Source organism: Mauremys reevesii, linkage group 5, assembly GCF_016161935.1.
Source record: "Mauremys reevesii isolate NIE-2019 linkage group 5, ASM1616193v1, whole genome shotgun sequence".
In the NCBI taxonomy this organism is placed as follows: Eukaryota; Metazoa; Chordata; order Testudines; family Geoemydidae; genus Mauremys; species Mauremys reevesii.
Window position 1 is genome coordinate 10216611 of NC_052627.1, and position 25294 is coordinate 10241904.

General features: G+C 44.2%; 1 protein-coding gene across 16 annotated transcripts in view; it reads right to left on the reverse strand.

Moving 5' to 3' along the window:
* TEX15 (testis expressed 15, meiosis and synapsis associated) overlaps positions 1–25294 on the reverse strand; it is a 90176-nt gene that overhangs the window by 41255 nt on the left and 23627 nt on the right. For 14 of the 16 annotated variants that reach the window (XM_039541480.1, XM_039541479.1, XM_039541478.1 and 11 more), the window contains 4 exons: positions 24263–24428; positions 18770–19004; positions 16804–16950; positions 6636–6798 (listed from right to left, as the gene is read on the reverse strand). In XM_039541480.1, coding sequence (XP_039397414.1) covers positions 6636–6798; positions 16804–16950; positions 18770–19004; positions 24263–24428 — 711 coding nt within the window. Of the gene's footprint in view, positions 1–4378; positions 6493–6635; positions 6799–16803; positions 16951–18769; positions 19005–24262; positions 24429–25294 lie in introns of those variants that run through there. The other 2 variants (XM_039541488.1, XM_039541487.1) reach the window with 2 other exon arrangements.

Sequence of the window (25294 nt, forward strand, 5' to 3'; positions counted from 1 at the left end):
TTTGCAGCATGAGCTGTGGGTGAATACCCACTTCTTCAGATGCAAGAAGCATCTTGCACCTCTTGCATCTGAAGAAGTGGGTATTCACCCACGAAAGCTCATGCTGCAAAACGTCTGTTAGTCTATAAGGTGCCACAGGATTCTACGTTATTTGTTCCTAGATGTATACACTGACCTTTAGCCATATTAAAATGTATGTATCATTTGCTTTGCACCCTGTTTACCAAGTGATCCATATCGCTCCGTGTCAGTGACCTTTCCCCTTTATTATTAACCACTCCCACAATTTTTGGGTCATCTGCAAACTTATCAGTGATTTTATGTTTTCTCCCAGGTCACTGATAAAAATGTTAAACAGTATAAGATCAAGAACCAATCAGTGTGGGACCCCACAAGAAACTCGCACGTTTCATGATGATTCCCCATTTACAATTACATTTTGTGACCTATCACTTAGCCAGGTTTTAATCCATTTAATGTGTGCCATATTCATTTTATATCTTTCTACTTTTTTAATCAAAATGTCACATGGTACCAAGTCAAATGCCTTATAGAAGTCAAGTATAATTACATCAACACTATTACCTTTATCAACACACGTATAATCTCATCCCCCTCCCCACCCCAAAAAAAGAGATCACATTAGTTTGACACAATCTGTTTTCCGTAAACACATGTTGACTGTGAAATCCCTATTATCCTCCTTTAATTCTCGATTAATCAAGTCCTATATCAGCCACTCCATTATCTTGCCCAGAATTGATATAAGACTGATTGCCTATGTCAAGTCTATGATTGCCTATGTCGTTCCATTTACCTTTCCATTTTAAGCATTGGCATAACATTAGAATAATAGAATCATAGAATCTCAGGGTTGGAAGGGACCTCAGGAGGTCATCTAGTCCAACCCCCTGCTCAAAGCAGGACCAAACCCAACTAAATAATCCCAGCCAGGGCTTTGTCAAGCCTGACCTTAAAAACCTCTAAGGAAGGAGATTCCACCACCTCCCTAGGTAACCCATTCCAGTGCTTCACCACCCTACTAGTGAAAAAGTTTTTCCTAGTGTCCATCCTAAACCTCCCCCTCTGCAACTTGAGACCATTACCTTGTTCTGTCATCTTCTACCACTGAGAACAGTCTAGATCCATCCTCTTTGGAACCCCTTTTCAGGTAGTTGAAAGCAGCTATCAAATCCCCCCTCATTCTTCTCTTCTGCAGGCTAAACAATCTCAGTTCCCTCAGCCTCTCCTCATAAGTCATGTGCTCCAGCCCCCTAATCATTTTTGTTGCCCTCCGCTGGACTCTCTCCAGTTTATCCACATCCTTCTTGTAGTGTGGGGCCCAAAACTGGACACAGTACTCCAAATGAGGCCTCACCAGTGCTGAATAGAGGGGAATGATCACGTCCCTCAATCTGCTGGAAATGCCCCTACTTATACAACCCAAAATGCCATTAGCCTTCTTGGCAACAAGGGCACACTGTTGACTCATATTCAGCTTTTCGTCCACCGTAACCCCTAGGTCCTTTTCTGCAGAACTGCTACCCAGCCATTCGGTCCCTAGTCTGTAGCAGTGCATGGGATTCTTCCGTCCTAAGTGCAGGACTCTGCACTTGTCCTTGTTGAACCTCATCATATTTCTTTTGGCCCAATCCTCTAATTTGTCTAGGTCCCTCTGTATCCTATCCCTACCCTCCAGCGTATCAACCACTCCTCCCAGTTTAGTGTCATCCGCAAACTTGCTAAGGGTGCAGTCCACACCATCCTCCAGATCGTTAATGAAGATATTGAACAAAACCGGCCCCAGCACCGACCCTTGGGGCACGCCACTTGATACCGGCTGCCAACTAGACATGGAACCATTGATCACTACCTGTTGAGCCCGACCATCTAGCCAGTTTTCTATCCACCTTACTGTCCATTCATCCAGCCCAGACTTCTTTAACTTGCTGGCAAGAATACTGTGGGAGACTGTATCAAAAGCTTTGCTAAAGTCAAGAAATAGCACATCCACTGCTTTCCCCTCATCCACAGAGCCGGTTATCTCATCATAGAAGGCAATTAGGTTAGTCAGGCATGACTTGCCCTTGGTGAATCCATGCTGACTGTTCCTGATCACTTTCCCCTCCTTTAAGTGGGTCAGAATTGATTCCTTGAGGACCTGTTCCATGATTTTTCCAAGGACTGAGGTGAGACTGACTTGCCTGTAGTTCCCTGGATCTTCTTTCTTCCCTTTTTTAAAGATGGGCACTACATTAGCTTTTTTCCAGTCATCTGGGACCTCCCCCGAGCGCCATGATTTTTCAAAGATAATGGCCAATGGCTCTGCAATCTCATCGGCCAACTCCTTTAGCACCCTCGGATGCAGTGCATCCGGCCCCATGGACTTGTGCTCGTCCAGCTTTACTAAATAGTCCCGAACTACTTCTTTCTCCACAGAGAGCTGGTCACCTCCTCCCCATACCGTGCTGCAGAGTGCAGCTGTCTGGGAGCTGACGTTGTCTGTGAAGACAGAGGCAAAAAAAGCATTGAGTACACTAGCTTTCTCCACATCCTCTGTCACTAGGTTCCCTCCCTCATTCAGCAAGGGGCCCACACTTTCCTTGACTTTCTTCTTGTTGCTAACATACCTGAAGAAACCCTTCTTGTTACTCCTAACATCTCCGGCTAGCTGCAACTCCAAGTGTGATTTGGCCTTCCTAATTTCACTCCTGCATGCATGAGCAATACTTTTATACTCCTCCCTGGTTATTAGCTTTCTTCTGGTCATCTGGAATTTCACCAGTGTTCCCAAACTTGTGGAAAAATCAACATTAATGGTCCAGCAAACTCCTCGTTCAGCTCTTCTATAAAGCTTGGATGCAAGTTATCTGCACCAGCTAATTTAAAAATGTCTAACTTTAGTAGCTGCTGTTTAACATCCTTCAGGAGATTTTTTTGAGGGACACTCATTGAACAAACTGCAACTCAGTTTAAGATACCACAGGTTACAAGCGGATGGAAGCTAGTTCTGAACAGTCACACTTTCCTCTCCTATTTTATATCCCTTCATACAATATCGCTGATATTGGGGCAAAAGCCCCGCAGCACATGCCACTGAAAACAGCCTTACTGCATCTCTCCCCCTCAGTGATGCACCATCAAATCTCACCTGAAAACCTCTCTTTTCTCCTGTTCCTCTAGCAACCCAATTTCTCTCGCTCTGTTTACTTATTAACTCTACACATTATTTAACTCTGCAGGGCATTCTGGAATATAGTTTTTAGGAAAGAAGCTATACAAAATACAAATCCTACTGGATAATGCTTATATGACAGTCACCTGACTCAGCAAAAAGCAGTCCAACCCTGCCAAATCACAGAAAAAAACCTCTCTCTTTTGCAAAATGTCAGATAGCATTTCTGCTTCTGCTTCTATCTACAGCCAAACATTTCTTACTGGTGCCAAAGCAAAATTGTTGAGCTGAACAGAGGGGCACTACTAAGGGAGGTAAAACTGTTAAGATTGTAAAATGACCTAACAAATGTGAAAAGGCATAAAGTGAACAACATTAACACAATATGGTGCACACTCAGAGAGATTTCAGAGGGGTATTAAGTACATCAGCAATTTTAAAACTTTACTTTTTTCTTTCTACCGGTCTGCGAAGGACAGACTAAGCACAGGCCACAGATTACAGCTACTCACAGTGATGCTCCAGAAGGCCCTGCTCTGACAGTGACATACCCGCCCTCAGTGGAGAGCACAGGAGAAGGAGTTCCCTACAGAAGTATGGTAGTCCCCAGATCAAAAAAAACATTGGTAATATTTTTACTTCATGTTCCATGAGGCAGTGGTTCTCAACAAGGGGTACGTGTACCCCTGAGCAAATGCAAAAGTCTTCTGGGGGCACATCTACTCATCTAGATATTTGCCTAGTTTTACAGCAGGCTGCATAAAAAGCACTAGCGAAGTCAGTACAAACTAAAATGTCATACAATGATTTGTGTATACTGCTCTATATACTATACACTGAAATGTAAGTACACTATTTATATTCCAAATGATTTATTTTATATTTTTCAATAATAGCGCGCTGTGACACTTTTGGTTTTTTATGTCTGATTTTGTAAGCATGTAGTTTTAAATGAGTGGAAACTTATGCCCTTGGGAGGGGAGACCCAGAGTAAGGGGGTACTGCTGGGGGCAGAACCCTGAGGAAAGGGGCACCAGCGTCCGGGAGGGACACGGGGCCTAAGGCAGGTGAGACACCAACCAGGAGGAGATGCTCCGTAGCTGGAGTTGAGCTAATTCCCAAGATGAACACCAGGAGGCGCCATGCCAGTGAGTCTCACCTTGCTGCAGAGTTGTATGTAAGTGTCTAATGGTGCACTTTGGTTCTTATGTTGTACACTTAAGCAAGTACTTTCTTGACAACAGCAGTCTTGCTCTCTACAATGTTTATTCTTGCAATTACCACGTACAGTTATGCATCTAACTCCAAAAGCAGTTACTGGTCAGAGGTTTTGTTAATCTCATCTATAAAACAATAAAGGATTCAACATCAAATATCAGTGACTCAATACTCAACCAAAGATGGATCCCCTCCACACTTTGGGTTACATTCATAAACAAACTTAGGTGCAATGATGCTGAGTATTGCCATGCCCAACTTTCAGGCACCTAGAAAATCACTGGGATTCACAAAGCCTGAGTGCAGGACTAGGCTCTGTATACAATGAATGGGGAGAGATGGGGGATTCAGAATGGGAGACAGTTCCTGGTCTAAGACAGCCAGTGGGAGATGCCAGCCCCTGCCCCACTAACAAAGACAGGTACCTAAGTCTGGGCTGCAGGGCAGTGCCTCCCTCTGCTTGGGACTCAGTTGCAAACCCTCTCTTGGTGTTAGGTGCCCACACTGTTGGAAAAGGAGCTCCCTCATTACCCTAACCACTGGCCTAAAAATATTCACCTGAGATGTCCGAGAACCACAGTTCAAGTCCCCCCTCCACCTGAGAAGGGATTTGAACAAGAATCTGCCACTGACAGGAGAGTGCTCTAACCACTGGGTGATGGGGTATTTGGATGTGGCACTCCCTCAGCCTCTCCTGTTGAAGCTGTTGCACTCTAGATAAAGAGTCACTAGAGCAGGTGGACTGGATCCTGGTACTCCCACATGAGTATACTAACCACTAGACTACAAAGTCATTCTCATGCTTACGCACTGTCTCTCTGGCCTAGTTTTGAAGCTGTACCCTGGTGGATAAATAATGAAAGACGCATTGGGCACTCACATGAGAGGTCACAGATCCCTTCTCCCCCACATTTGGAGGTGGGGACTTAAACTGGGGGGGGGGGTCTTCTACATCTCAGGTGAATACCCTAACCACTGGGCTATGAATGATGAGGAAAGTCACCCTCCTCTTCTCCTGATGTTTAGTGTAAGCTTCTCTGTAGGGGCTTCCCACTCCAGTAGGCAAGGTCTGAGCACACTTCCTGGATCGGGCTCCACAGCTGAGTTAGGTGGAGGAACACCTATCTTCCCCTGGTTCACACATCACTCTGGCCCTTCAGCATCCACTCAAAGGCTGAAAACACAGGCGTTTGGGGAACTTTCACTACGAAAATTAAGATGCCAAGAGAGTTTAGGTGTCTACCAGGGTTCAGGTAGTTGAGTGGGAGCTTTGTGAGTGGCAGTTATGCACCTAATCTAGCTCTTGGTAGCATCAACCCATGGAAGGAAAGTTATCTCAACTGGCTTCTTTTCTTTTCCCTTTTGATTATTTTCCAGAGTAGTTCCAGAGTCCAGGGTCTAAGATCCAAGTGAAAGATAATCATGACTAAGGCACGAGCAGTAACACAAAAGCATCTCAGCAGAGAATCATAAAGGAAATCAGCCAAAATACAGTACAGGCACAGGAAAATCCGCCAGTGGAAGCATGCTTTTGAAAACAATCTTTTTATATTAACCTCCAAATTTTAGAAACAGTTTTCCCCTGGGCTTCCTCCATTCTTTAGAGCAAGTGCCATTTCACTTAACTTTAAGATCTTTTACATATTTTGGATATTTAGCATTAAATATTTTATGATGCTTCCATTTATTTGAACAGCAACTTGAATTTTTAACTCTTGGAAGTCCATCTCTAACTTCAATCCAAGCTGTTAAAGAATAAGCATCATCATCTCTTATAAAGACAATAAATCAATATTTGCTATGACAAAAGCAATAAAAATTAAGTTTACTTATTTGTAGCGACAGCTCTTGGAATAGATTTCCTCCTCCAATCAACACTTAAGTCTGAAGGCAAAATCCTAGCCTGTCTTGTGCAGGAACAGTGGAATAATAAGGCTGAGCACTGCTCTCAGAATTAGGCATCTGCCCTGGATAACATATGCAACAACCCTCCAGGGACCTGAAGGGACGCACTCCCTTTTCCTCTGCATACTTGCTGCCATCAGTAGCTGGAACTGGGAGAAACATATTGTTCCATTTTGAAGTAGTAGCATGGGGTGCTGCAAAGCATAATTTTGACATTAGTGGGTGAGATATCCATTGTGGAAGGAGAACAATGATAACATAAAGCTGTTTAGAGAATTAGCTCCCCAATGCACTTTTAACATCCTACAGTTACTACATGCAGCTAAATGAATCTTACCAGAATACTTAGGAAATCCTTTAGACAGAAACCTCACAGATGTTATAAGAGGGTCAGTTTCCACCTTCTGGCCAACAAATCTTACTGTTACTACTGCATATGGAAGACACTGCCTAGGCTTATCCACTGGTTTTGAGTGTATATTGTATTCATAGAAGTAAACCTGTAATTTAAAGAAGAAGGTCACAAAAGTAAGTGGTTTGTTTTATCAACAGCTAAAATTGCATGAACTGTGGCATTTTATTACAGAACATGGGACTGGCCCTACTGGGTCACATCAGTGGTGTATCTAGACCAGTATCCAGTCTTCCAACAGTGGCCAATGCCAGGTGCTTCAGAGGAAATGAAGAGAACACAGGCAATCATGGAGTCATCTGTCCCCTGGTATCCCTTCCCAGCTTCTAGCAAACAGAGGCTATGGATACTCAGAGCAAGGGGGTGCATTCCTCACCATCAGGGCTAACAGCCATTGCTGGACCTATCCTCCATGAATTTATCTACTTTTTTGAACCCTGTTATAGTCTTGGCCTTCACAACATCTCCGGCAATGAGTTCCACAGGGTAACTGTGTGTTGTGTGAAGAAGTGCTTCCTTTTGCGTGTTTTAAACCTTCTGCCTATTAATTTCATTAGGTGACTCCTTGTTCTTGCGTTCTATGAAGGAATAAATAACATTTCCTTAGTCTCTTTCTACCCACCAGGCAAGATTTTATAGACCTATATCAGATCCCCTCTTAGTCGTCTCTTTTCCAAGATGACAAAGACCCAGTCTTGTTAATCTCTCCTCATATGGAAACTGTTCCATATCCCTAAGCATTTCTGTTGCCCCTCATTGTACCTTTTCCAATTCTAATAACTTTTTTGAGGTAGAGCGACCAGTACTGCAGGCAGTATTCAAGGTGTGGGTGTACTATGGATTTATATAAAGGCATTAGATTTTCTGTATTATCTATTCCTTTCCTAACAGTTCCTAACATTGTTAGCGTTTTTGACTGCTCCTGCCCATTGAGTGGATGTTTTCAGAGAACTATCGACAATGACCCCAAGATCTCGCTCTTGAGTTGTAACATTTAATTTAGACCCCATCATTTTCTATGTATAGTTGGGATTATGTTTTCCAATGTCCATTGCTTTGTATTTATCAACATTGAATTTCATCCGCCATTTTCTTGCCCAGTCACCCAGTTTTGTGAGACCTCTTTGTAGCCCTTCACAGTCTGCTCTGGATTTAATTATTCTGAGTAATTTTGTATTACAGTACTATAATCCCGGCAAAACCTCGTCTAAAAATGTTAATCTCAGAGGGGATTAAAAACAAGATTTTAAAAAAATTAAATCATGTTTAAACTAGATTTATTTTATTTTCATCTTGCTAGTTCTTTCTTCCCACTTTCTAGTCTTAGACCACTAAAGTGGATCTTCTGCACCTGTTTCTTTAATTAGTTTCCTAATGATTGGTAGAATCAGTTTCACAGCTGTTGTTTTATTAGCCACTCTCACACTTAAAAATGTTCATCTATATTGAAAATGAGAAACCCAGCTCCTCATTAACATCCTTATTGTGAGATTGCCACAAATTTACACACAAAACTGATGAGTCAATAGCCTGTGCTACATTTTCAACCAACAACACTTTCCAATGTACCGAACTTCTACACATCAAAAAAGCTTTGACCCGCTATAGTATACCAGTGCTTTTGAAAATCCCGCCCGTAGGTGCTTAACTTTAAGCTCCAATTTTTAAACATGTTGGCCTTTGTGTATAAAAAAAGTTCCTATTAACTTTGTTAATGTCTTCAAGGTCTAAACAAAGAAGTTATTTACATGTTGTTAACACTGAAGCAATTGTGTTTGAAGTGACAAGCATTTTGTGTCACTAAGATGAAAGATGTTAGACCAAGACCAAGCATGTGGACCAAGAGGATCCAGTGGCTATAGTGTACTCAGATTTTCAGAAAGCCTTTGAGAAGGTCCCTCACCAAAGGTTCTTATGCAAAGTAAGCTGCCATGGAATAAGCGGGAAGGTGCTCTCATGGATTGGTAAATGGTTAAGAGATAGGAAACAAAGGGTAGGTATTAATGGCCAGTTTTCGGAATGGAGAGAGGTAAATAGTGGTGTCCTCCAGGGTTCTGTTCTGGGACCAGTCCTATTTAACATTCATAAATGATCTGGAAAAAGGGGTAAACAGTGAGGTGGCAAAATTTGCAGATGATACAAAATTACTAATGATAGTTAAGACCCAGGCAGACTGCAAAGAGCTACAAAAAGATCTCTCAAAACTGGGTGACTGGGCAACAAAATGGCAGATGAAATTTAATGTTGATAAAGTAATGCACATTGGAAAGCATAATCCCAACTATTCATATAAAATGATGGGTCTAAATTAGCTGTTACCACTCAAGAAAGAGATCTTGGAGTCTTTGTGGATAGTTCTCTGAAAACATCCACTCCATGTGCAGCGGCTGTCAAAAAAGCAAACAGAATGTTGGGAATAATTAAGAAAGGGATTGATAATAGGATAGAAAATATCATGTTGCCTCTATATAAATCCATGGTACACCTATGTCTTGAATATTGTGTGCAGATGTGGTTGCCCCATCTCAAAAAAGATATACTGGAATTGGAAAAGATTCAGAAAAGGGCAACAAAATTATTAGGGATATGGAACGGCTTCCGTATGAGGAGAGATTAATAAGACTGGGACTTTTCAGCTTGGAAAAGAGATGGCTAAGGGGAGATATGATTGAGGTCTATAAAATCATGACTGGTGTAGAGAAAGTAGATAAGGAAGTGTTGTTTACTACTTTTCATAACACAAGAACAAAACAAAATTAATAGGCAGCAGGTGAAAGACAAATAAAGGAAGTATGTGTTCCATTCTATGCATCCGAAGAAGTGGGCTGTAGCCCACGAAAGCTTATGCTCAAATAAATTTGTTAGTCTCTAAGGTGTCACAAGTACTTCTGTTCTATTTTCACACAATGCACAATCAATCCGTGGAACTCCTTGCCAAAGGTTGTTGTGAAGGCCAAGACCATAACAGGGTTCAAAGAAGAACTAGATAAATTCATGGAGGATAGGTTCATCAATGGCTATTAGCCAGGATGGGCAGGAATGGTGTCCCTAGCCTCTGTTTGCCAGAAGCTGGGAATGAGCAACAGGGGATGGATCATTTGATGATTTACCTGTTCTGTTCATTCCCTCTGGGGCACCTGGCACTGGCAACTGTCGAAAGACAGGATACTGGGCTAGATGAACCTTTGGTCTGACCCAATAGGGCCATTCTTATGTTTTTATGTTCTTATGTTAATAAAAATACAACAATAGCCCCTGATGTTAAGCACACAAGTCATCCCATTTAAATTAATGGACTATTCATGTACGTAAAGTTACATTCCTGCTTAAGTGTTTGCAGGATCAGGGCCTCAATTTGCCATATCTTGTATTTTGCCGACAGCACTTTTGTGAAATTCATATACGATGCCCGATCAAATATGATATTTCAAAAACAATCATATATCATTACATTTTAATCTGAAGCTACAATAGCACAATTTTTCAAAATTGCTTTTACAACGCCTCAACATGATTTAAATCAGTGATTTAATCACCTTGATTTAAACTGTTCCACCCTGATCTCAAATCCATTATGCTGAAAATGCCTGAAAATTTAAGGGTGAGGGGGCAGGTGGAAGGGAAACAATCTTTTTAAAAGATGAGCACTATTCTTCAAATTTAAAATATAAATATCTTCATTATAAAGTTGTCCAACCAAATATAAATCTGATTTTGATCACATTATGTATTAAAAAACCTTATTTATTGAACAGTAAACAAAACCATCTGCAAATACTGAAATCCATACATGTGTCATATGTATATTCACAATGTATTATGCAACTAAACAAATTAAGAGGTTGGAGTTTAGGTTGTACGTTGCAGCAGTTGTTAGTTCCTGGATACATGCAATAGTACTACTGGAATGGAAAGTGTGTTAGAGATACTATTAGCATATGGTGTGGTTGAGTTATTGTGATGGTGTGCTGAGTGGACACAACACAATACGTTCAACTGCCATTGAGTTGTGGAAGGAAATTGTTGTAAATAATATTAATAAACTTCAGAAGTAGGCTATGCTATGCATTTTGCTAGAATCCGGAGAGGAGAAAGTTTTCAAGTCTGAGAATTCAGTAATTTATATGCTACAGGGATCTGAAGAGAGGTTAGATTTAGAGTCATTGAGTTTAAGGCCAGAAGGGACCACCTGATCCTCTAGTCGGACCTCCTGTATATCACAGGCCACCAACAGCACCCGCACACTAAACCCAGCTACTAAAATTAGACCAAAATATTACCGCCCACAGAAGACTAGACTATTATGTGCCACAGGCAGAGATTTTAAGGGGCTGAGGTGTACCAAAGGGAAAAGATTGAGATATACCCAGATAATCCGGGCAAGTGACCCGCACCGACACACTGCAGAGGACGCGAAAACCCCCAGGGTCACTGCCAATCTGACCTTGGGGAATATTCCATCTCGACTGCATATAGGGTGACCATGTGAGCAAGAACCAGCCAGCCAAGCACCTGAGCAAGAGAATGCTCAGTGCCACCTCAGAGCCCTGGCCCTCCCCGCCCAGTGCCCCATCTCCAGCTCTGGCCATCCCTATTGCTTCAGAAGGAGGAAATAAATAAAAAACAACCCAGAATACATGGAGGGGAGGGGAATCCCTTCCTGACTCCTGCAGGTGGCCAGCTGAAACCCCGAGGCATTAGCTTTTAGAAACATAAGACAAACTGGAAACGAGCCCCAGGGCTGCTGAGCCCTTCACTCCACCCAGGCAACCCTGTCATACACAGTAACTCCTCACTTAACGTTGTAGTTATGTTCCTGAAAAATGCGACTTTAAGTGAAATGATGTTAAGCGAATCCAATTTCCCCATAAGAATTAATGTAAATAGGGGGGGTTAGGTTCCAGGGCAGCTTCCCCTACTCTGCAAGCACCAGCCTGCCCACTCCACCCCTTCCCCCAAACCCCCACCCTTGACCTGCCTCTTCTCCCCCCCAACTTCTCCCCCTTTATCTCGCTCGCTGCATCCTGGCTCCTCCCCTCCCTTCTAAACACTGCAAGCCAGCTGATTGCCGCATTTGGGAGGGAGGGGGGAGGTGCGCCGAGTCCTCGCTCCTCCCCCCTCCCTTCTGCCCGGGGCAATCAGCTGGCTTGCCGCGTTCAGGAGGCAGGGGAGGGAGGGGGAGCCTGCGCCGAGTCCTCGCCCCTCCCCCCTGCCTCCGCAAGCCAGCTGATTGCCCCGGGCAGGAGGCGGAGGGAGGCTGGGGAAGGCGCTGATCCGCGGGGTCTGCCGGCGGGCAGGAGGCGCTGGGGGGAGGGGGCCTTAGGGAGACTGCCAGCTGTGGAGAAAGCAGGCAGCCAAACAACGTAAGAGTGGAGCACTGCACAACTTTAAATGAGCATGTTCCCTAACTGATCAGCAACGTAACCACGAAACAACGTTAATGGGGACGACTTTAAGTGAGGAGTTGCTGTAATCACCCCCAGAAATTTGTCCAGCCTTCTATTAAAACTAATCAAGTTGTTTGCCCCCTACAACTCCTGCTGGGAGGCTGTTCCAGGACCTCACCTCTCTGACGGTTAGAAACTGTCTTCTAACTGCCAGCCTGAGATTGTTCATGGCCAGTTGATATCCATTTGTTCTTGTGCCAACACCGTCCTTCAGCTTAAATAGCTGTTCACCCTCCCCCATTAACCTTCCCCCCACCCCAATGTATTTACCGGCCCCCTCTCAGCCTTCTTTTAGCCAGGCTAAACAAGCCAAGTTCTTCCAATCTCCTCTTGTAAGACTGGTCCTTATGAAAACATTTCTTAAAAAGGCCATAACTATAGGTGTCGCTATCTGAGCCACCTACAATACTTGATATACACATACGACAAACGTAAGAAGTTTTAAAAAGTTACAGAATGTATCATCGGCATTTCTAAGGCTGCATAGTCGAAGGTAGCCAAGAAGTTGAAAAAGGTGAGGTTTCACCATGAAGACGTGGTTGGAGACTTTGTTGAGAGCTGTTTAAATGGAGTGCAGGGGGCAGAAGCTGCTTGGGAGAGACAACAAGGTCCACAGGATAGGGCACTGTTCTATTTGCTCTGCCATTGAGTTGCTGGGTGACCCTGGGCAAGTCACTTCCCTTCTCTGTACCTCCAGGTTCTCTCCCACCCCTTGTTTTGTCTATACAGCTTGTAAGCGCCTCTGGGCAGGGACTGTGCCTTCCACTAGGCACTACTGTGTTATAAATATTGAACAACACTGTATCTACAGAACAACTGGCAGAGGCAAACCGCAACGAGATCTGGGACAACTGGTAAGTTTTTAAAAGAAATATTTCGGATTAAGGGTCCTTTTTGCCTTTATTCTTCCTAACTGAAAGTCTGTGTCTCAGCACATGCTGGCAACTGAAATCTTCCCAGGCACTCATCAGGAGCCCTCCATCTCCCACTATATGCAATGGGACTGAAGTCACAGGCTGCCATTTCCCTACTTGTGCAAGAGAAAGATTAGTCTGCCCAGGGCCTCTCGAGTGAAGCTATGCTGCCCTGAGAAGATGGAAGCCCCTATGTTGTCAGGAGGCATAGATAAACATGGACGGCAATGGAATACAAGCACAGATGGAGAAGGGGGAGGTGTGTCTTTTTATTATTATTCAATTTAAATGTTTTTAAGATCACCGTATCATTAATGGTCCATAATCGGAAAGTAACACAAGGTCTGTATTGTGAATACACTGAACATTTTTACAAGGGATGAACAAAGCTGAAGGGGAAAAATGTTTTCTGTAGATAGTTGCTACCAGAGATCACCACTCTTGGGTTTTTGCTCAGCAATTGTGACTGGTTCACCTCATCCCATGATTTCAAGTTTGAGCTAACACCGGCACACCCAATGCTGAAGTATGGGGAGCAACTGATTTAGCCACTCGCTCTGGATTTTGGGGGCCAGTTTGCGATCTCATTTACACAGATTAGTAATCAGTAGAGTTACTCTGAATTTACATTGTGTAAATGAGATCAGATCGCCCCTCGATTCTATTCACAAATTGGAACTGAAAAACTAAATCTGTTTTAGTTCACACCTTTCATTAATTTGGTGCAAATCTTTCTGTGGGTACTCTGATTCTAGATTCATAGAATCATAGAATCTCAGGGTTGGAAGGGATCTCAGGAGGTCATCTAGTCCAACCCCCTGCTCAAAGCAGGACCAAACCCAACTAAATCATCCCAGCCAGGGCTTTGTCAAGCCTGACCTTAAAAACCTCTAAGGAAGGAGATTCCACCACCTCCCTAGGTAACCCATTCCAGTGCTTCACCACCCTTCTAGTGAAAAAGTTTTTCCTAATGTCCAACCTAAACCTCCCCCTCTGCAACTTGAGACCATTACTCCTTGTTCTGTCATCTTCTACCACTGAGAACAGTCTAGATCCATCCTCTTTGGAACCCCCTTTCAGGTAGTTGAAAGCAGCTATCAAATCCCCCCTCATTCTTCTCTTCTGCAGGCTAAACAATCCCAGTTCCCTCAGCCTCTGTGCGGATTAAGAAGATCCGCACAGAGATTTGCACTCACAGAGATTTGCACTAAAATAACAAAGGCTGTCAATTAAAATCAATTCAGCGATTTTGGTTTATGTCTGAAGCGACCTCCTAAACCCAGATTAAGGGGCACCTTTCCACCTCCTTTAACATCCATACTTCTGCCAGTGGTTGCTTCACATCATCTGGGTCACTCAAGCCACTGAACTGTTGTCACCCCTGAAGGTGTTTACTCAGCTCTCACCACAGTCTGCCCTGCTCTCAGTGGAGCTTTCCCAGCTGTGCCAGAGTCTTCATTGCATCAGCAGTTTCTGGACTACAGCACTATCCAGCTATGACTTAGTTTCCCCTGGTTGCCTTGACAATCCTCTTTACATGTACATACATTATCTTTGCCTGACCATCAGGCTGATCAGACAATCAAATACAGATTCCTTTGTCTAGTACAGACCTGTTTACCAACTCCCCCAACATGCCTGGTTTCAACACTTCAGTCATAATTCTAGCATCTATCCTTAACTCTTAATAACTGCCGTGTACATACATCACACAAGAATATTAATGAGCAGTGAACTGATATTTTTAAAATGATACATCACAGTGCATATTTTGTACAAAGATTATTACAATAGTGTGTAGGGTGTGAAAACAGAGGCGCTTCGTGTCACAGATGGACAAGCATAAAACTGGCATTTTCTAACTTTTGAATGCTTGACTTTGCAACCCAAATAATATTTTTAACAGTTTTTTGTAAGTATTGAACTAAGAGTCATGCAGTCACTATCTAAAGCCATAGTTTTCAACCTGTCTTCCACAGACCCTGGGGGTCTGCAGACTATATTTAAAGGGTCCAGCGAAAGATTGTTGTTACCATAAAAGAGTAGTTTTCAACTTGGAGTCTGCAGACTATGCCTAAGATTTCCAAAGGGTTCCATTTGACATTTTTTAGGAGTAGGCAAATGAATAAAGGTTGAAAACCACTGATCTAAAACCTGAAGCCTGCTTACTCTTTGAGCTGAAATTACTGTCATCAGCAATCAAGCTTTCCATGTTGGGAACTTGAGCTTACAGACATTAAGAGGCAAAAAACAAGGTTTCTTCAGCTTTGCAAAGACATCAATATTCAAGCTGTTGAAATTTTTTTTCCTAACTTTCTAAAACTACTGAAAAACACCAGTGAAAAACACCAAACCAATCACAAAGGTTTTATGAAACAACTCACAGAATACACACTACATGATTCACTTTGTAAAGTATATTTACTCCTCAAACACAAAGAGGCTCACACTACCCAATGGAAAAGCATAGCATTTTGTAAGCAAAACACAAGAACAGTGTGACAGAGGGGTGCGAGGGGGCACTCATCTCCTGAGCCATTCAACTAACAACTGTCAGGATGAATAAATCAGGAAGCCCCCACTTAAGACAAATGGAGGTTGTGAACCCACCCAGGAGTTTAGACTGGGGGTGGGGAGGTTGCTGAGACAGAGGGACAGAGAGAGAGAGTGAGTGTGTGTGTGGTGAAAATGAAATCACAGAAAAGAGGGATGCAGAGGCAAAAGTAAGAAAGTCAGGCAATAGCCTGTGAGCATCTGTCTGTTGGCTAAACAGGCTTGGGGCTGTAAGCTAAAAAAACTGCTCCTTTTATCCTTGGTTCCTGCTCCATTAGGAGAAGCAGGGTTTTGAACATTCCTTATAAATAAACAAGATTTCTGCAAAGAAAATACCAGACTCCATCACCAATTTCTATTTCATCTGGAAAATCCCCAGGCCCTCAACTTCGACTAGCACTATCTTACCCATACAGACAGATGTGGAGCCAGATCTTCAGCCCCTTGCCTGCCAGCTTTGAAACAAGGGACCAAATTCCTGACATTTCAGATTGTGACAAAAGGGGGCTGGCACACTGAAGAGGTTCCTCTTAGAGACTGTCCCAAGCTGGGGGCATAACACCGATCCTATGGAGCCATGACACGGATCACCACACTTTTTTATACAGTGATTTACTATTTCTGTAATCTAATGCGTCAGACTATTCCTAAGAATCTGGAGGCCACATTCATTGGTATGTTCCAGCTCCGTTGCACTACTCCAGCAGGCTGTAAACCCATCTTAACCATCCAGTCAAGCTGACTTGACAGTTACTTTGAGTGGCACAAAGCAGACAGAGTACCAGTGAATCTGGCCAGGGGTGGCTCCAGGCCCCAGCACGCCAAGCGCGTGCTTGGGGCGGCATGCCGCGGGGGGCGCTCTGCCGGTCGCCGGGAGGGCAGCAGGCGGCTCTGGTGGACCTCCCGCAGACGTGCCTGCGGAGGGTCTGCTGGTCCCATGGCTCCACCGAAGCCACGGGTCCACCAGAGCCGCGGGACCGGCGACCGGCAACCAGCAGAGCGTCCCCCGCGGCGTGTCGCCGTGCTTGGGGCGACGAATTGGCTAGAGCCGCCCCTGAATCTGGCCCTAGCATTTTATTCTCATATTGTGCTTCCAGGGTGGGAACAAGGAAAGATGATATATACAATTCTATTTAGATGCTGTATAAACAAATCAAGTGAAATAAAAGGTCAACATACCGATGAGCCAATGGCCTGCAGATCAACTGGATCTTTAAGTGTAGGAGCAATTCTAGACATGTGGCAATCAAAGTTCGGGGTAGGATCCAGGGCAACTTTCTTTTTACCCATAGGAGGCTGAATTTTTTTTACCTTTCCGAAGAGAACCTGCTCAAATAAAGCAGAAGATTTCAACAAGGATGTGCCAAAATCAATCTATTATAGTTTAGGTTAAAGCAAACATACACTACCCACTTCCAGAGGAAAGCAGGAAAATTAGGAACACAACAAAAGGGAACGGCTTCCAAGAAATAACAACTGTCTAAGGAAATATAAGTATTAAAAAAAAACCAGTTTTTAAGGCTTCTGTTGTCAGCATAGCTAGATACTTAGAAATGGTACTACCTGCCCACCTGTTCTTATTTTAAATTATCTCCATTATCTCTCCTGTTTACATACTTCATGGAATGTACAAAATACAAGGGATGTATCACTAACAGTGCATCAGTTTCCAAATAACATAGCTTAAATAAGAGGCAAATGACTCATGAGCACCACAAAGCAATTAGCTTGAAAGAGTATTCACCAGGGTAAAATCTTCAAAAGTGCTTATGTGACCTAGGAACCCAAGTCTCATTTTCAGAAGCAACTTAGGTACTTAGGAGCCTAACTCCCACTAAAAGTCAATGAGGCTTCTCAGTAACTTTTGAAAACAGGATTTAGGCTCTGTGACTGAGTGCTGAGAGCCAGCAGCTGATCCAGCACTCTGGTCACTAGACGCCAACTAGTTCCCCCAGAGAAGCCCTAATTGAGGAGCAGAAGACTATAATCAGACTGTGGGCGGATGAGTTAAGGAGTTAATTATCTAATCAGATGAGAAGGTAGCTAAAAAGCATAAGAAGGAAACACAAGGGGAGGAGAGAAGACTAGCAAATCCCAGGGGTAGCCAGATCTCTGGCTGGTGAGACTGCTTCCTCTTCAAGCAGAAAGCTGCGGACAGACTGAGGGTGGAAGGACACTGCAGGCAGACATGCTGCATGGCAACTGTGATGGGGGCAAATGGACGCTGCAGGTGGAAGTGCTGCACAGCGACTGGGTTGGTGTCAGGAGGACACTGCAGGTAAAAGTGTTATATAGAGGCTATGATGGTGGCAGAACACTGCAGGCAGACATGCTGCACGGGGATCATGATAGCAGCTGAGAGCAGAAGGATGCTGCAGGTGGCAGTGCTACATGGGGTCTGTAGTGGAAGGATGCTGCAGGCAGAAGAGCTGCACAGGACTGACAATGGTGGAAGGACATTGCAGGTAGAAGTGTTGCCTGGGTACTCTGACAGTGGCAAAAGGACACAGAACGTGGCAGTGCTTTGTGAGGATCATGACGGTAGCGGAAGGACATGGATGGTAGTTAGAAGTGCTTCACGGGGACTGTGGCGGTGGTAACAAATAAAAACGCACTCAGGTGTTGACAATCAAGAGGCATCCAAGACGGTGTGTGAGGGACCCCAAGGTGGGAGAGGAGCCTGCCCTGTTACCAGGGCCAGCTCCAGGCACCAGAGAAGGAAGCAGGTGCTTGGGGCGGCCAATACAAAGGGGCAGCACTCCGTCCAGTATCGGGGCAACACCTCCGGGTCTTTGGCGGGAACTGGGCAGCGGGTCCCTCAGTCCTTCTTCCTTTTCGGAAGTGCCGCCAAAAAGGAAGACAGGGAGCGAAGGACCTGCCGCCGAATTGCCGCCGAAGAGGAAGACAGAGAGCGAAGGACCTGCCGCCGAATTGCCGCCGAAGAGGAAGACAGAGAGCGAAGGACCTGCTGCTGAATTGCCGCCGAAGAATGAAGCGGCGTAACTGAGCTGCCGCCGATCGCCTTTTGTTTTTTTTGGGCTGCTTGGGGCGGCAGAAAAGCTGGAGCCGGCCCTGACTGTTACAGGCGCCTAGAGCACTCGTGCACTTTTGAAAATGTTCCCCCAACTCTATACGTGGCACCTACCTTGAAAACGAGGATGTTTTCTGCACTGATCAATCTATTTGCATAATTCAAAGCAACATCAACATGTCTGAATAAATAAACTCCAAGGAGGGGATTTCCTAATTCCTTCATTGCAGACTCGCTGGTATGTATTCCACTCTGGTAAATTTTTGAGACCTCATCCCAAGGCAGCACCAAAAAACAAAAATGTTCCTCAAGTTCTCTGCCTTGCCTTCCTTCTTCACGCATCTTGGCCCTAGCAATGAAATAAAAAGAGGTTACACACTTTGACAGCTAACACAGCCATCAGGTTTCAAAGACATGCATAGACAATACAAGTAAATATTATAACTATCCCAGGGTCCTACTGGCCCTGCTTTGCCCTCTCCTTTGGGAGGCTTGGCTCTGCACAGTTCCGCTCACAGCCAAGAGTGACCCTTCTGCCACACTGAAAAGTCCCACTGGTAGATTTTTAGGGTCATCTGCTGCCAGGATGGTGTCTGCAATGCAAAACCCTGAGGGTGAAGCATGTGAAGGAGAACAAATGAACAGATCCCAAGGTGCTGAGAAAGGTTACAGAAGTTCAGAGAGCCGGGACAATGATAAGACAGCACTCCTCTGTAGTCACAGTGGCATAATTGGTGACAATGGGAGTCACGCTGATTATCGGGAGGAATTTGACCCCTCAGATCTTGTTTTAAAGATTTCAGGGGATGTGGTGTTTTATCATACTTGACTAACTATACTTAGCTCCCTTCCTCGTCACCCAGAAAATTAACCCAGTCACTTTCCACCACTAGCTAACCCCCATGATATGAGTACACCCTGTATTCCATGTCTCGCTACTGAAGACACCCCTTCCCCCCACCAACTCTCTGCTGGGAGGAAAACAGGCCCCTCCTCCTCCAGTAACTTCCACTTGTAACAAGCTGTCAGGGTCCCAGAAGCAGGCCAGGCCAGGGGTGTGGGTAAGGGGTAATGAGTGCATTGGATGGGGTAGCCATGGGCGATGATCTCTAACATCTGTCTGTCCGACATCCAGCGGAACGGGGCAAAGTGGCTTCTGAAATCATGCTCTCTGGGCTGCATCTGATGTGGCTCCTGATGCTTCATCAAATGACAAAGACAAGAGGTCCTTTGGTGGTGGTACAGGACACTGGTGTTGCTCTACCCCTGGCACTCCGGCAAAAACCAAGGACATTATTAATTAATAGTTTGTAACAGTTCCTCCTCTACCTTGGTGGGTACTGCGCTTATTGGCGGATTTGCTCACCTCAGTGATCTTCCTCTCTGGTGGAACCCATAGTCTGGGTCAACTCCTTCTGTGTCTGATCAGGAGTTGGGAGGTCTGGGGGGAACCCGGACCCGCCCTCTACTCCGGGTTCCAGCCCAGGGCCCTGTGAATTGCAGCTGTCTAGAGTGCCTCCCGTAACAGCTGCATGACAGCTACAACTCCCTGGGCTACTTCCCCATGGCCTCCTCCAAACACCTACTTTATCCTCACCACAGGGCCTTCCTCCTGGAGTCTGATAACGCTTGTACTCCTTAGTCCTCCAGCAGCACACCCTCTCCCTCTCCCTCTCAGCTCCTTGCGCCTCTTGCTCCCAGCTCCTCGCACGCGCACCTCACTGACTAACTGGGAGGCTTTCAACTAGTTCCAGCCAGCCCTTGATTGGCTTCAGGTATCCCAATCAATGTAGCTATCTCCACTGCCTTCTAGAATCTAGATCAGATGATAAACAGTCACATAAAAAAGAATCTGGCACATCAGAAAAAGGCAGGCTAATAAACAGGGACAAGTTTTTAAAGTGCTTGTACACAAATGCCAGAAGTCTAAATAATAAGATGGGTGAACTAGAGTGCCTTGTGATAAAGGAGGCTATAGATATAATAGGCATCACAGAAACCTGGTGGACTGAGAGCAATCAATGGGACACAATCATTCCGGGGTACAAAATATATCGGAAGGACAGAACAGGCCGTGCAGGAGGAGGAGTGGCACTATATGTTAAAGAAAGTGTAGATTCAAATGAAGTAAAAATCTTAAGCGAATCCACAGGTTCCATAGAGTCTCTATGGATAGAAATTTCATGCTCTAGTAAAAATATAACAGTAGGGATCTATTATCGACCACCTGACCAGGACAGTAATAGTGATGATGAAATGCTAAGGGAAATTAGAGAGGCTATCAAAATTAAGAACCCAATAATAGTGGGGATTTCAATTATCCCCATATTGACTGGGAACATTTCACTTCAGGACGAAATGCAGAGATAAAATTTCTCGATACTTTAAATGACTGCTTCATGGAGCAGCTGAACCCACAAGGAGAGGCGACTCTAGATTTAATCCTGAGTGGAGCACAGGAGCTGGTCCAAGAGGTAACTATAGCAGGACCGCTTGGAAATAGTGACCATAATACAATAGCATTCAACATCCCTGTGGTGGGAAGAACATCTCAACTGCCCAACACTGTGGCCTTTAATTTCAAAGGGGAACTATACAAAAATGAGGGGTTAGTTAGACAAAAGTTAAAAGGTACAGTGACTAAAGTGAAATCCCTGCAAGTCTTTAAAGACACCATAATAGAGGCCCAACTTCAATGTATACCCCAAATTAAGAAAAACAGTAAAAGAACTAAAAAAGAGCCACCGTGGCTTAACAACCATGTAAAAGAAGCAGTGAGAGATAAAAACACTTCCTTTAAAAAGTGGAAGTCAAATCCTAGTGAGGCAAATAGAAAGGAGCACAAACACTGCCAACTTAAGTGCAAGAGTGTAATAAGAAAAGCCAAAGAGGAGTTTGAAGAACAAACTCCAAAGGTAATAACAAAATGTTTTTTAAGTACATCAGAAGCAGGAAGCCTGCTAAACAACCAGTGGGGCCCCTTGATGATCAAAATTCAAAAGGAGCGCTTAAAGACGATAAAGTCATTGCGGAGAAACTAAATGGATTCTTTGCTTCAGTCTTCACGGATGAGGATGTTAGGGAGATTCCCAAACCTGAGCTGGCTTTTGTAGGTGACAAATCTGAGGAACTGTCACAGATTGAAGTGTCACTAGAGGAGGTTTGGGAATTAATTGATAAACTCAACATTAACAAGTCACTGACCAGATGGCATTCACCCAAGAGTTCTGAAAGAACTCAAATGTGAAGGAACTATTAACTAAGGTTTGTAACCTGTCCTTTAAATCAATGACTGGAAGTTAGCTAATGTAACGCCAATATTTAAAAAGGGCTCTAGGGGTGATCCCGCAATTACAGACCGGTAAGTCTAACGGGCAAATTAGTTGAAACAATAGTAAAGAATAAAATTGTCAGACACATAGAAAAACATAAACTCTTGAGCAATAGTCAACATGGTTTCTGTAAAGGGAAATCGTGTCTTACTAATCTATTAGAGTTCTTTGAAGGGTCAACAAACATGTGGACAAGGGGATCCGTGGACATAGTGTACTTAGATTTCCAGAAACCCTTTGACAAGGTCCTCACCAAAGGCTCTTACGTAAATTAAGCTGTCATGGGATAAAAGGAAAGGTCCTTTCATGGATTGAGAACTGGTTAAAGGACAGGGAACAAAGGGTAGGAATTAATGGTAAATTCTCAGAATGGAGAGGGGTAACTAGTGGTGTTGGTCAGTCCTAGGACCAATCCTATTCAATTTATTCATAAATGATCTGGAGAAAGGGTAAACAGTGAGGTGGCAAAGTTTGCAGATGATACTAAACTACTCAAGATAGTTAAGACTAAAGCAGATTGTGAAGAACTTCAAAAGATCTCACAAAACTAAGTGATTAAATGGCAAATGAAATTTAATGTGGATAAATGTAAAGTAATGCACATTGGAAAAAATAACCCCAACTATACATACAACATGATGGGGGCTAATTTAGCTACAACGAGTCAGGAAAAGATCTTGGAGTTATCGTGGATAGTTCTCTGAAGATGTCCACGCAGTGTGCAGAGCGGTCAAAAAGCAAACAGGATGTTAGGAATCATTAAAAGGGGATAGAGAATAAGACTGAGAATATATTATTGCCCTTATATAAATCCATGGTACGCCCACATCTCGAATACTGTGTACAGATGTGGTCTCCTCACCTCAAAAAGATATTCTAGCACTAGAAAAGGTTCAGAAAAGAGCAACTAAAATGATTAGGGGTTTAGAAAGGGTCCCATATGAGGAAAGATTAAAGAGGCTAGGACTCTTCAGTTTGGAAAAGAGAAGACTAAGGGGGGACATGATAGAGGTATATAAAATCATGAGTGATGTTGAGAAAGTGGATAAGGAAAAGTTATTTACTTATTCCCATAATACAAGAACTAGGGGTCACCAAATGAAATTAATAGGCAGCAGGTTTAAAACCAATAAAAGGAAGTTCTTCTTCACGCAGCGCACAGTCAACTTGTGGAACTCCTTACCTGAGGAGGTTGTGAAGGCTAGGACTATAACAATGTTTAAAAGGGGACTGGATAAATTCATGGTGGCTAAGTCCATAAATGGCTATTAGCCAGGATGGATAAGAATGGTGTCCCTAGCCTCTGTTCGTCAGAGGATGGAGATGGATGGCAGGAGAGAGATCACTTGATCATTGCCTGTTAGATTCACTCCCTCAGGGGCACCTGGCATTGGCCACTGTCGGTAGACAGATACTGGGCTAGATGGACCTTTGGTCTGACCCGGTAAGGCCTTTCTTATGTTCTTATGTTCTTAAGGATCATAATTGGCCCCAGGTGTCTTGATTAACCTGGAGCAACTGCCATTTGGTTACCATGGTACCAGGGATTTGCTTAGCCTGGGGCTAACATACCTGTTCCTCACTACTTTACTGTAGCCATCTGGCCTTGCCCCATCACAAGTCACATAGCATAACTTGCCTATGCTGTTCAAAGATTAAGGAGATGGGCTGCAGCTGAGGGAAAACTGTCACAGCCAGTTTTGGCTCCTTGATCCTCTACCTGGCACAGGTTAATGAAGCCTGGGGTCTGCTCTTATTGGCAGCTGTTGATGGATGGTGCCCAAGGGACTGTGTGCAGATAGCCAGAGGGAAGTGCACTTCGGTCGCACCATCTCTCCATTCCCTTGTACCAACATGCTCCCTGTGCCTGGAGCTGCCAGGAAGATTCCAGTTCTAGGTCTGCCAGCAGCACCTGTAGGAATCTTCAGGAGGGGGAGACAAGGCCAAACTCTGCAGGACAGAGAACCTGGCTCACAGTCTTCTGAAGATCTTGTAAATAAAGAACATGTAGATAGATACAGAAAGGAGGCAGGAAAAGCGGGGACGAGATGTATAACAAAATAAAGTAATGGAAGTCGTATTACGCAGCAAGCAAATGACCCCTAAGGACGCTTCGTAAAGTGAGCCCCACGGTAGCGCTGGGATCCCTGACTTGCCATTGGAAGAAGCTGGTCTCGCAGTGGAAAGAAATGATGCATGAATATTAAGAGCAAAGGGATATGTCAAGAAAAGTCACCATGGTGAATTCACTGCCATTCGTTTTGCAATAACCTACCTCTTTGCAGCAAATTTTTTTTCCAGCTCTTCATTGTGTACCAGTTTTATCTCACCAAACTGCCATGAAGACTGCAGGTCACATCCTGTGTTGAGACGAGACTGGCTCAGAGTATGGCTGATGCTGCTATATTCCCTCTGATTAGTGTAGCAGGGTGTTAAAGAAACTAGAAACACAACAAAGGAAATGGTGAATATATGATGCATATTCCAATACCCTTTGCAGACAGACATAAGTAGATTTCACTGATAGCAAATTCACTAAGGTCTGGTCTACACTAGGAGATTAGGTCAGTATAACTATGTCGCTCAGAGGTGTGAAAAATCCAAACCCTTGACCAATGCAATTAAATTAACCTAACCACCGGTATATAGACAGCACTAGGTTGATGGCACAATTCTTCTGTCGACTTACCTGCCTCTCGGTGAGCTGGATTACCCCTCCCGTCGGCATAGGGAGTGTCTTCATAGAAGCACTACAGCTGTAGTGGTTTATGTGTAGACAAGCCCTAAGTCTGTTAAATTAATTATGGCAACCATTAACCAAGGGTGAGGCAGCGTGGCACAGTGGAGACATCAAAACAATGTGCCTTTGCTGCCTGTTCTGAGACCATTTGTCATGCTAATTACTTTGCCCAAGGATCTTGGCTCAGCTGCTGAGCTAGTTCTGTCTTGTACGTCTCACATAATGGTACAGTTCATTGCTCTTAAGGAAGGTTTCTGTTGTAAGAGATGGTGCTCATAGAGAGGAAAGAGGATCTCCTAGCGAGCTAGGATCAATCCCATGGAAGGTTTAGAATATCAGCATTAAGTGTATGGTCCATGTTCTATGTTCAACAGAAAGCCAGCACCTACCATGGTGTCCTAGGTAGGCAGGGATCTGCATTCTGTACCAACAGGACCATGTTCAGGGTTGGCAGCTCCACTCTTAGGCGCAGTGAGTTGCAATAATCAGGCCTGGAGGTCCTCACTGTGGGATGGCTGTGGCCAAGTCCACAGCTGCTAGGAAGGGGAGCAGCCCCTGGGCAGTCTC